The sequence below is a fragment of the Barbus barbus genome (assembly GCF_936440315.1).
Source record: "Barbus barbus genome assembly, chromosome: 9".
In the NCBI taxonomy this organism is placed as follows: domain Eukaryota; kingdom Metazoa; phylum Chordata; class Actinopteri; order Cypriniformes; family Cyprinidae; genus Barbus; species Barbus barbus.
The window spans coordinates 12,887,258-12,900,929 of NC_136737.1; the positions used below are offsets into that span (position 1 = coordinate 12,887,258).

The 13,672-nt window shown below is 36.8% G+C and overlaps 1 protein-coding gene across 3 annotated transcripts in view; it reads right to left on the minus strand.

Moving 5' to 3' along the window:
- Nucleotides 1-13,672, minus strand: part of LOC306874531 (DENN domain-containing protein 1B-like) — a 101,846-nt gene that overhangs the window by 47,906 nt on the left and 40,268 nt on the right. For 2 of the 3 annotated variants that reach the window (XM_079424655.1, XM_079424653.1), the window contains exons 4-8: nt 10,646-10,695; nt 9,808-9,927; nt 5,495-5,564; nt 1,332-1,412; nt 589-648 (exon numbers count right to left, since the gene is read on the minus strand). In XM_079424655.1, the coding sequence (XP_079280781.1) occupies nt 589-648; nt 1,332-1,412; nt 5,495-5,564; nt 9,808-9,927; nt 10,646-10,695 (381 nt within the window). The remainder of the gene's footprint in view (nt 1-588; nt 649-1,331; nt 1,413-5,494; nt 5,565-9,807; nt 9,928-10,645; nt 10,696-13,672) is intronic. The other variant, XM_079424654.1, reaches the window with a different exon arrangement.

Below are 13,672 nucleotides of genomic sequence, written 5' to 3' on the forward strand. Positions count from 1 at the left end.
AATGGTTAATTATATTAATTAACTTATATTAATATATATAACTATATGACATCCAGTGAACGTAAAGAATAAAAATATAAAAATGACAGTCAGAACATGATATTAAAGTGTGATATTAAAATATTACAGCTTGAAAAAAACACTGGATGATGTTTCAATGCAATGTTCTTGAGCAGATATTCAAGGGTGCAGTGTTTATTTTTTTATCCATATTTAAATAAAAAGATAAATGTAGGCTAATAGGCAGAGCATCAAGGAGATTTCTTGAGCATAATTGCCTTTTGCTTTTAATTAAAAAAAAAACTTTTGATATTTGAAAAGAGAATACAGCAGTGTGGAAGAGCATGAATCATTTAGCAAGTTTGATTGTTTTCCAGAAAATAAAAAAAACTGACAACAAGACCAAGGATGTTTTTTTTTGCCATATTTAAAAAAAAAAAAAGAATAGAGCTGGTTTATTTGGCAAAATTGGAGAGCTGTCTCCCATGCGATTAGGGTAGCGGCTCCAAATTTCAGAACTGCCCCGTTCTCTCTCTCTCTCCCTTTCTTTTCATCCCTCTCCCTTCAGCACACTCACTCTCCACTCACCGACTGTCTGCTTCCTGGATCCTGCACTACTTGCCCATTGGCAAAATGTAAGTGGTTGCTCTTGCAAAAATGAAGGAAAGAATATAGACAGATTAGATGGAGAGATCAGACAGACAGACATACACATAGAGAGACTGTAAAAAAAACTAACATAGACTGCAAAATATTGACAGATGGATGGAATGAGATGCAGAGTAAAAGAATGAAGGATAGAATGACAGACTGAAAGAAACAACAGAATGACAGATGGATAGAAAGAATTAAAGAATGATTAATAATTAGAATGATAAATAAAATGATTAATAGAATGACAGAATAATGATAGATACAGTTGAACGATAGAATGATAGATAGAACGATGGAACAGACGACAGAACGATAGACAGAATGATCGATAGAACGATAGAACGATAGATAGATAGAACGATAGATAGAACGATAGAACGATAGAACGATAGATAGATAGATAGATAGATAGATAGATAGATAGATAGATAGATAGATAGATAGATAGATAGATAGATAGATAGATAGATAGATAGATAGATAGATAGATAGATAGATAGATAGATAGATAGATAGATAGAATGACTGAAGAATAGACAGACAGATAGTCATTGACTGGCAGTTGTTGCTGCTGCTGTGTTTGATGGGTCACTCTGTCCAGTGTCTGCTATCAGAGCCAGAGTCCGACGGTCCCACTTCTGTTTCTAAACAAAGCGTCAGCCCTCCCCAGCACCTACCACACTCAGATTCACTGGCGTATTCGGCTTTGGCACGGGGTGGTTGTACAGCGTTTCCAACATGTCGTTCAAGTCTTCTTCCTGCAAGGACAAAAAAGACAAATATGAAAAACCAACAAATAAAAAAAACACAACCAAAGGAGTACGAAATAAAAAAGCAACGGAACAGCAAAGCGCTTCCATGATTTAAAGCGCTCGGCGTAAAGTCTGCAGAAGAGAAATATATCCGACTGACACACATTTAACGAGCGATCCTGAGGTTAAGAGACGGTAAGCTAGGCTGCGGCAGACGCTTATTATTCCAGGGATGATTTATGGCGAACATTGGCTGTTCGTAATTAACCAAAGGTCCTTGCTCAGAGCGAGCGGCTTTAAGAAGCCATTGGAGAAAAGCTTTGCCACAAAACAGGCCTCAGGATTATAACGCTGAGCTTTTACGAGCTTTTATGACAAGAGTGCAATTTACCCTCTCAAACTTGCTGGAGAATAGCGATGCCGTTGCCGTTAAAACACGGTCTGACAACGAATAGTTAGGCACATATTTAGATTGCCCTTTGTAAGCAAGTTCCCAGATTAGCTGTGTGGCCAGAGCTTGTAGCATGTATGGCCGTGTGTGTGTGTGTGTGTGTGTGTGTGTGTGTGTGTGTGTGTGTATGTGTGAGAGCTGCTGTCACGAGAGCCTGGATGCTCACACGCATGGTCAGTAACACAGCCTGAGGAAACACTTCATTTACCCTCGCCATAAACCTTCAGCGCTCTTGTCCTTCTTCGTCAGTCAACGCCGCCTCACGCGGAATGCAACGACAAAAGTCAACCCGATCATGCTTACTCGCTTAAACAATTAATTTATGCGTATTAGAGTTTAGGTTTGTTTGCTTTCTGGACCGTTTGTAAAGGGGGGAAATTTTTTTATTTTAATTTTTTTTTATCAGTTCTTGTTGGTAATATTTTCAATTTTCATTACAATTTGAGCAATTTTATTGTATTTTTTTTGTGTCATTTTTAGTATTTTTAATTTTTTTATAAGTCTACATAAATTGATCATTTTTTAGTTTTTATTTCAGCTTCAGTTTTAGTTATTTTAGTACATCGAGTTAAACTAAATTTAAAAACAGAAATGTTGCCTTGGCAATTATAATAAATAAATATTTAGTGTTTATTCATTTCAAGTACCAAAATAGTTTTTCTTGTTTTCTTGTTTGTTTTGTTTTTCAGATTTAATTAACTAGTCAACTACGTTAACTCTGCTGCCAAACACTGGCAATACATACACAAATACATATTATAATTATTATTCTTTTAAAATAGTATCATTCTTGCAAAAACATTCTTATATTGACATTCAATGCAAATGTCTATCTAAATAGTTTGTAAGAAGCACTGGGCACAATTTTTTTTAATCGTTCATAAGTTCATTCTTATCTAAATTTCTGCACTTCAATTTTTTTTATGAATTATTTAGGCATATTCATTGTGCTCGCATTTTATGAATAAGGCCCATTTTTAAACTAAATTGTCACATTTATTTCACATTTTCGTATAAATTATTTACATTTCATGCAAATTTCGGTTTAAATTGTACGCAAAAACTATTTATTTAAAATTCTCCGATACAAATCAAATTCAAATAATCTTACAAACATTTCTGAGCAAATAATAAACGTTTTCTTTGTAATATAAATATTTGCATTTAACGCAAATGCCTGTATAAACAGTTTTTGACATAAAATCATCATACACAATGCGAATGTGTACATTTACAATGTAAATCCTTTCTAAATCGATTATCGCATTGAATGCTAATTTTGGTGCCGATTGTTTGTAAAGTCATTTGTAGATAAATTATCGCACAGTTAAAAAATACACCGTCTACTGCTTAGAAACATATTCTACAGGCTTTTTATTTGTCGTTTTTATGTGTTTGTATTATGTGTACAGAGTTTATTTGTATCAAGTAGCACTTCTTTTCCCAAAAGAAAACTTTCTGAATTGCAGTTTTACCATCTGTTGACCGCTACAGTCTCATAAATGAAGCTAAATGACTTTGAACGTTGCACTTAATAAGCATCTGCTAAATGCCTTAAATAAAAATCATACAGAGAATGTACTACACATAATGAACAACATGAAATGTGAAGAATGAGAGAAAACTAAAAGGCATACTTTTGGTAATGGAACGGGTCGATGACACTGGCTTAATTCCCGACCCCTGTGACTCCCAGTGTACTTAGCCCGTGATTTGTTTGTGTAGAGGAGGCTTGGACTTCCTCACTTCTCTTTCAGCGGCTCCGTTACAAATAACTGAACGATAACAGACTGATAGAGAAACTCTGAGTGCTTCAGTTAGACGCTGGCTCCACACAGACTCTGTTTTTCATTTGATGTTAGCTTAATATTTTCAACCCCTTTTCCTAATTCAAACTTTTCTTCGTCTCCTACTGCTGTGAAACTTTCAGAAAGAAAAAAAAAAGATTTGGCACAGTGTATTTCCTGACAATTTGTTTTCCCGTATATCATAAGGACTGACTTCCTGTTCGATGCTCGGTCTGTTAAATGTCAACAACAGCAAAGCAAAGCGCAACCAACCAACTGTGCCTATTTCACTGAGACGGATTATAGATGACATTTTCTTTTTTCTTTGTCTTTACACAAAACAAAACACTGAAGGTTTTGCTTTGCAGTGGCACTTTTGGCTCACAGGTTGGATGGCAGGAACGTGGGTAATTTCGATGCTATTTGTGACATTAGCCGTTAGCTCAATAGGGGGCCCGGCAGGGTGCAATCAGCCAGTGACCTCACAGAGAAAACATTTTTTACAGTTACAAATAGTTACAGTTACTACAGATACTGTTTGATCTGTTTACATATTCAAATTTGAACTCTTAACTGATGTAACTGTTTTCATTTGCGTGAGTATTTGAAAATCTGCATTCATTTCACAAAAATGGTGACATTTAATGTACTTATTGATTTGTGTAAACATTTAATAAATTTATGTACTTTTGCTAGTTTTTTCCATGTGAAGTTGAAGACTTCTCTTGATTTCGCTTCACTTTTCTAATGATTTGATAGTCTATTTAGAAATTAACATTAAATTTGATATTTTAAGAATGTTTTATTAATGATTTTACATATTCATATTTACGTAACGATTTACAGTATAGCATCTAATGCAAATTTGTGTAAATCGTATAACCATTTTTGCATAAATTGACACATTTTATGCACATTTCTGTGTAAATCACAAAACCATGTGAGAAATGTGCAACTTGTTTTAAAAAGTCTGAAAGGGTACTCAATACTTCATGCCGTTCTTAAAAAAAAAAAAAAGATTATATATATATATATATATATATATATATATATATATATATATATATATATATATATATATATATATATATATATATATATATATATATATACATACATATATATACACACACACACATACATGCATATGAAGAGTTCAGATGCAAAAGCCTAAGTGCCGTCTGAAATTTTCTTCTAAAATGAGCATTTTTCTCAGGCTCCTATGTTTATGTTCAGTTATTTCACTTTAATGTCAACGAAAATAACTTATTCACTGCCATTGAGCTTGATAAAAATGTTTATTTTAGACGAAAATTTCAAGACTTCAAATTAGCTGTTTTAAAAAGCCTGTACTTAAAATTTTGCTTTAAAAGCAATAATGTAGTTAAAAATTTACTTTTTATTTTTTACCATAAATAATCAAATCTAATGCAAATTTCTGTGTTACCCTTTCATAAACTCATTCTTATGTGTTGTATTTTTTTTTTTTCCCAAGGGTAAGAGTATTTAAAATGTTGAATTAAAAGTGTTCATTTAAGAACGGTTTTATTTACAATTAATTCTTGTGTAAATTGCAGCATTTAATTCATATTCTTTTGTAAATAATAAAACCATTTTTAGAAATGTGCAACTTTAACCTAGCTGGTGTTTAAAAAAAAAAGTCTGCACGAAATGTGATAATGTGCAAAACTGTTCATAAACCCGTTATTAATAAATGATCACATTAATTATCTTTTTTAAATGACTGAAAATTGAATGCAAATTTCTGTTTAAATATTTTTATTCTTGTGTATTGTAAACCTGCTCATTTTTTCCATGTGAAGACAAGTTGAAAACTTCCTTTAACTTACCTGGTGTTTTGATAAGTAGTCTGCAAGGGTATTTAGCAGCTTATAATAAATCTCAAACCATGGGAGATAGCTGTCAAAAAAAAGAGGGAGAAAGAAGAAAAAATGCATTAAACTATTTATTTATTAGAACACTTCTCAAGATAAAGCTATAAAACAACACTGTAGCCTTGTTCAAAAGGGTGGATATCATTTTCTCAAATCCACCACAGCCGATTCTTCCTCACCTTGACTTTTAACCTGGTGGGCTTTAGAGCACTTTCGGCTACAGTGAACCTTATTATCACATTCTTTGTACTCGCTGACACTTGCATTTTAAACATTCCAGCCACGGAGCGGGCTAAATAAAAGTATTTGGTTTCTTCAACAAAAACACGAGTGGTCCACTGTAGCCTGTAATAAACCAGAGATGGGATGGTTTACAAGCATGCTGCGCCCAGATGCACAACCTGAACCTCATCGTCGTACTACATGTGTCACCTTTTTTTTTTCTCCCTAAAATTAATTTCCTAGCAGGAGTACCAAAAATAATACAGTGTGTATTAACTAATCGCACAATGACTAGCCAAGAGTATCTGCAACATTGTTTGCATTGCCGCCTGACAGAATCTTGGCAAAGTTGACAGGCCTTTAAAGATGGAACGCGGCCAATGTGTTGTTTTGGCTTGAAGGTTGTAAGAACACACACCATTTATTTAGTTATGCAATCCAGTGAAAATGCAGCCTGCTAGCAGGCACTGACTTTTTTCTTTCCCGATATGTAGGCGTGATTACAACATGCATTTCGACACGGTCTGAAATCTCACACTTAACCGAGAGCGATTACATCAGCTATTCTTTTCAAACGCGGAGCTTCAACTTTTGTTTGTCGCTAATGCTTGATTACTTGGCAAATTGGCAAAAGAAAAAGCTTGAATTAATAGATGCGGTAATTTTTAAGAAATAAGAACAAGCTTATCATCTGATCCCAGCCTTTTTTTCCCCTTTTTATCCTTCCATGGGTCAGTGAGCTCTCCAGCAGACTGGAATTAACAGACAACAAAAAACACAACTAAGTGTATCTAATGCAAATTTTCATATTTGCGAATCCATAAGGGGCCAGTGGCACGGCGTTCCCAGGGACGTGCGCTCAAGCATGAGACTTTCAAGTCTGGGTGACCATTAACCTAAAACAATCATCTCTTAAAATGTCAATATTTTGACGTGCACGATGACGTTCGCAAACCAGGTCACACTATTCCAAATTAAACGTGTCTAATTTCTAGACGGATGAGAAAAAAAAAAAAAAAAGATTGTGTTTTGGTAAGCATGACGTGTTGTTTGAAATATTGCAATCGACCGACACCTTGCTCAAGCTGCATTGCACAACAAAGAAAAATCATTAGCTATCTCTCTCTCGCTCGCTCTTTGTTTAAAATGCGAGGCTCCTGGATGCTAATCCTTCATTTTTCACATGTGAAGGGGATTTAAACGGGAGCCTCTCCTTGTCAGAAAGCCACGGCAGGCCTTGGAGAGCACAAACACTCATTATACTCTTAAATGAGAGCATGTAAATCTTTTGTTTTAAAGTCAAATAAATCACCGCTCTATAAGCAGCAGGCTTGTGTTTATGAAGACATCCAGGGAGGAATACCTTTCACGATGCATTTTTTTATTTTAAGTCATAAAGCAGAAGCACACAATTTTTCGTCTTGTTTTAACTTTTTATAAATAGGCTGAGGGGAGCACGGCACCCCAGCCCAATCTCTTCACAGCTAGTAAGTAAAAATGTGTTTGTATTCGGCAAATCCTCTGATAGAGGAACATTCATCAGGCTGAACTGTGCTGAGACGAGCCAATCTCAACGGCCCTTTTAGGTTCTCTAGCGCCGTGTGTATTCGGAGAGTAAACTTATCTGTGGCTTACTGGCAATCCCTAACAAACTCAAGCTCCTTGCTTCCACAGCCAGAAGCATCGGATAAGCTCCAGCAAATGGTTTGATAGCCAGAAAAAAAAAAAAGACAGAAACTGACCACCAGTGAATGAGAGAATGCGTAGGTCATGACATGATTAGAAAATATTTATTTGTGTTTTCGAGAATCAAGTGTGAACTACTTGAGTACTACTTCCGAGCCGAAACTTAACTTTTGTCAAGACAGCTGATGGTTTTAATCTATTTTTAGAACAAAAAGTCTGAAAATAAGGGATTTAAAACTTGGAAATAGATTTTTTTTTTATGTAAAAAGAAAGCACGTTGTGGCATAAAAAGATTACAAAATTAATAATATATTAAACATTATTCACTATTTCTAGGTCACTAATCAAAATTAAAGGTGCTGCTGTCATTAAAGCAAGGGGGGGGGGGGGGGGGGTCATAAAATTTTTCATTTTTAAAACTGTTATTCTGATTATATATATTTTTTATAAAAACAATAAAAAATTTATGTTTTACCGATTTAGAAAAAAAAAAAAAATAAATCATCACTAGTGGTCTCAAATGTCACAATTCCACTATAAATCAGTTTAAAGTCATATTATGCATTTATTTTGAAGTTTTAAACTCCATGCAAGGCCTTTTACGCTTGTAGGATCTAATCGGCCCTTAAATCAACATGCATCCTAAATCACTGGAGGTATTTAGGAGCTTTAAAAGCAAGTCAGCTTGCACCTTGTATCCTTCCCAAGATGAGATACGATTACAGCCAGACTTTTATGCTCAGCAGAGGGAAAGAAATATCGCTAAACGGCCACTAAGTGAAGAAAAACTCTGCTGTCTGAGGAAGACGCCAAGTCGGGTCCCAGCCATCAAATAAAACAGGCGAGAGAGCGCGAGAGAGAGGGGGTCTATTTCATCTGGGGTCTCGCATATGTCCGAAGGCTATGCGCTCAGAGTGTCCGAAGGCCGGATGGGAGGCGAGGGTGGGGTAAAACGGAACGCTTGTGTTTTTGAAGTGGTTTGGCCTGAAGGAACCCTGGCCTATTTGGCCTGGGCTAAACCTGCAAAGCTACAAAGGGCTGTCCACATAAAACTGTCCCCCTCATTAGGCAACTTCCTTGTGTAAGCTTAGGTGACAATTTTACGGTCCCAGCACTTCAACAATCACAAGGACACAAACTGTTTTAATTACTTTTCTTTTATATTCTGGTAGAGAGTGTAAATGTGTGTGAATAAGAAAAAAGTCTCCCTTATAAAAAAAACTAAAATTGTACATTTTATAGTTATTTATGTTCTTAGAAGATCTAAAAGAGAGATATATATATATATATATATATATATAGATATATAGATATAGAGATATATATATACATACATATATATATACATACATATACACACACACGTGTAATTACATTTATAAAAAAAAACTTTTTCCTATCCTTCTGCAGAAGGGGGGAGAAAAACAAACTTTCTTTAGGTCTTTTGTTACATTTGACCATGTTCTTTCCGAATAGATGACATAAACAAAAGAAGTCTAAGGTCTTAAAGGAAAAAAAAGGGAACAAAACTTTGAATGCATTTCTTATTATGAATGAAGGAAGTCATGCAAACTACTCAGAATGCATAATGAATTTTATACATCATATGTGAAATGAATTAGCATGTAAAACTCAGTGAAAGGGACAGGGGAGACTCTTGCAAATTGGCAGCAGGGCATCATGCATAATTATTGGTGAACCGTCTCCGGCATGCCTCTGTGCCTGAATAACGAGGGGAGAGAAAGAGAGAAACACACACACACACAAAAACAAAGGCCATCCTGGCCAGGGTGGGAGGAGGAGAGATCTCGACAGGAGCTCATCATGACAATGATAAACCTGCGATTGTCCATCAATACCATGTAGACGGAGAGGGGGAAAAAAAGTGATATGTCCCAGTTGAGCTGCTCTGAATTATTAAATGTATTTGTTTTATTAAATGCACTGGCTTGTCGTTTATGTAACACGCAGTCTTCAATCTCCAGCTTTCCATTCTCAGTGGAACAGCTCAGACGGAAAATATGAAAGCATTTGCCATCATATTATGAGAGCATTTCTGTCTGTTTATTATTATTATTATTTCATTAAAGTGAAGTATTGTTTGCTTCAAATCCCTTGATTTCAGAATCTAGAACTGATCTGGAATTTGTTTCCTTAAAACAGAAAAACTGACATTTCTCAAGAAATGCCTCTTCAATCCATTAAACTTTCTATCTATCTGTGATATATTACTAGTGTATTATGAGAGTGAAATCTCCCATTATTCATGCAGATGAAAATATGATTGCAAATTATTCACTTCAAAAGTTAAAAAGTGCAATAAACAAATGAATAAAAAAACATCAATAAAGATCTCTTACCTGAGCAAACAGATGCAGACCCTGCAGCCAGACGTCAGCCGACAGAAACCAAACCTCTGCTTGCTCTCAATGTCTGTGAGCACAAATGTGAAGTTCTGGCCCACCTGAGTGTGGGACACTCTGCAGCCCACCGAACAGAGAGGGGGAAAAATTAAATTAATCTTTATTACTAAAGTATAAACTTCAATTATATTTGATGGAAACTGTGTTAGACGTTGACTGTAACTTTGAGCATTTCCACATTCCTTCAAAAGCCAAATTTACTCATATCGGAGTAAAAATTCAGAAAAGCTACTAATAACAGGTTGTAAAAACTTCCATGCATTCACTAATTTCATTTACATTACATTCAAGGTTGTAGGAACTAAACCAAGGTTGACAGTGTAGTTCATCTCCACTAGATGGCAGCAACAAAGCTTCAGCTGGAAGGAAGTGAACTTCTCACACAGCACATAAACTATACAACAGAGCTTTCCATTTTTCATTTCCAAGAGCAAACAAGCCAACACACACACACACACTGCTGTGAGAAGAACGCATTTATTCAGGAGACGTGTCTACCATCATGCCAGTTAGAACAGACGAGCAAACAAACATTGTTTACAGGAGGCGGAGATCTTAATTTCTATAAAGGTGCTTTATTTCTACAGACCTCTCAGTGAAAGGTCTGACATTAGAAACAGAAGTAGAAGCAAAAGAGGTGTGCGGCTCCACCCTGTGAGTTATTTACAACAGCCTGTTGTGTGTGTATGAAAGCATGTTGGATAAACAAACATCCTCATTTTCCCAATTCACACATCGATTAACTTGTTTTCCGGAAGCATGAAGGACGTCCTACCTTTCGACGTCAAATGGGAAGCAGAACTTAGGCACTGTCTGCAGGACCTCCTAGAATGAAACAAAACAAAAGACATTAAGAGCCATTCAAATTATGTTACTGTTCACTAACTGATATTAGTTAAAACATTTAATTCAAAGATAAGCCTTAATTAAAGGTTATGGCATGCTATAATATGATAAAGAGGATTATGTGACATAATATGCTAATAAAATTGTAAAAAAATAGGTTTTTGCATTTGTCTGCCAGACAAAAAAAAATGTAAGCACAACTGATCTGAAAAGTAAAAGCACACTTTTTTGCATGATCTGAGGGATTATCCATGCTAACGGTGCAAACTGTTAATCCAATGAAACGGTTTAGTTTCAATAAAAATACTCGTAAAACAGAACAAAGGCTTGCAAACAAATGGATTTAAGTTTTTAGTGCATTGCTAAATGTTTTTATTGCATTGTTAAATATTTGCTAAAGTGTTTTCATGGTCGTGTATTGTCTCAAGTCAAAAGACAGCTCCAACTCCATGTCTCTATGATATTCTAGTCCCTAGATACAGCTCTAATGTAAATCTAAAGGATTCGTCCGCCAGACGAATCTGCAATCGTTTAGAAACGTAAAAGTGCACCTTTTCTCAAACTCCATGGTTTGTAGCGCAAATTGTGTTAATCAGATGACAGTTTCTCATTTCAACTAAATATTCATTAAGTAGAATAGTAGCTGACAAACGAATCCCCAAACGAAGATTTCAATTTTTAGTGCATTGCCAAATGTTTTAATTAAATTGCATTGCTAAGTGGTTGCTTGGTAGCTGCATATTGTCTCAACATCTCTATAATATTCTGGTCCCTAGATTTGGCTCTAATGTAAGTTTAAGGGATTTTTCTCATGATTTTTGCCTGCCAGATGAAAATCGTAAGTTGATTAGAAGAGTAAAAACAATTTTTTTCAACAAACTGCATGATTTGTAGAGCAAATTATTCAATATGCAGAACAGTAGCTGGCAAACGAATGGATTTAAAGGGAAACAACATCAAGCTGACGTAAAGGGGAGGGTGATCAGAGGCTAAAATAATTAGTGGCCATTAGCTCATTGATCGTTTCGCTTGAGGTGTGGGGATGATGGAGGTGACGGCAGATTGTTTGAACAATGGCTGAGCAGCACCAGGGGTTCAGAGGAGGTGCGGGAAGTATGGGGGGGGGATGCCCAGCCTTTGGGGTTTTACCTTCCCGCACAGCCCCAGAGGGAGAGTCCTAGCACCAGCAGCATATGGATTTCCATAGCCATATGGGTTAGCCACGTCTAGCCAGTCCTGCACTGTAGACTAGCCATGGGGAACTGCCAGTGATCCTCTGCTCAAAGTATAACAAGCTGCGACCATTCAAATGAACGGCGAGGGTGTATTTGGTGGCAGCTGGGTAGTTCAAATGCAGCTTCCATACCCGTACATGCTCTTTAAAACGAAATTAATCGTTTAACGTGCGTGTATGTGCGAGGGTGTCTGTTTTTGTTTGCGTATATATGCAGGCACGGATGATGACTGGTTGCTGTTTTTCTCTGTGGGAGGTGGTGGTGCTGATGGGGGAAGACAGAGTGAGAGAGTTAGTATGTGATACAGAGAGCGGCGAGGAGATTGAAGGCTCTGGCAGGCGAGAGAGGAACGTTGGCAGCGGCAGAAACATCCTCGCCGTGTCGTGGTGCGGCGGATGACTGTACGGCAGTAAAGCTGTCATGCGTACGCAAGCCTGATGCTGCCGAATGTGACTGCTACTATCATTAACTCCTATAGGCGCTCCCCCCCCCCCCCCCCCCCGAGTGTTTATGCCAAGCTGCGCCACGCTTTTGCAGAAGCGTATGCAAACGGATGCTACGCAAATAAAATTGTCTCCTTTGCAGATGCAGAAGTTATCGCAGGTCTGGCCTGCTTGACGCCAGTCAGTGCTGGTCCCTGCTGTCAATCCAAGTTGCTTGACAGGAACTTGCAATGGAATTCACACTGGAAATAACATTCGGACTAGACGAAAGGCGATATTTGTTACAACATGCAGCTGAATGAATGCATTCATAATGCAATTAAAACGGTTTAAAGAAATAAATAACTGCAAGCCATAATTAGGACCAATGAAACACCAAATCCTGTACCGTCGATGGCGTTTGCAGTACTTGATTTGAACTAAAAAATGGTCTTTATGTGACAAACTGAGAGGAAAATAAAATATTTTGTAGAATGTTTTGTCCATGAAATAAAATTCACGAGCTCCTTATAGCAGGATGGATTCTGATTGGCTGTCAATGTTTGTATCGTTCATCAGCTGGAAAAATAATCGTTTTGAAAGTGATTCCAACGATATCGTTTAACCTTTATCATAGCTGCGGTCTTTAATATTGAGAACGATTTTTAGAACTATATCTTAATCGTTATCTTTATAGTTATCGTCCTTTGTGTGAACAAGCCTTTAGATTGAATGTAAATACTAAACGTACCAGAAACTTATTTGATTTCATGTTGACTTCAAGTGATTTTCAAATCCATAGGCATCCAAGTGAAATATTCTCCCGATTCGCCTCAAGGTTTTAGTAGCTCTAAATCTCGGTATGCATGAGCATTACACACCTTTTTCTCTCACCGTTTTATTACCATTCATCCAAGTGATCAGGGGACTATACCAAAGCGAGCTCTGGGAGGAGAGTCGGATCATGTGAAGAGGTGTAGCGTGAGTTGCTGTCGTTCCTGTTGTTTGGTTGTACTGTTTTTTCCCCTTTCCCTGCCTCCCTCCCAACCATTTTCCCAAGACAAAAGAATATAAAACAGCTAATGCATTTACAACTCACTGGAGGAGGCAGGGTGAACTCTGCAGGCTGCATTATTTATTTACTGTTGAGAAAGGGATATCACTCAATGAGACAGCAGTCTCCATTCCCTCCTGGTCCCAGTGCGGAGGCCTGCAATCACAGCTTCGCCTCTATCACTATCTCTCTCTACTCCACCAGCAGCATTTATTACCACCCCACGCTACCGGGAGACACTACCG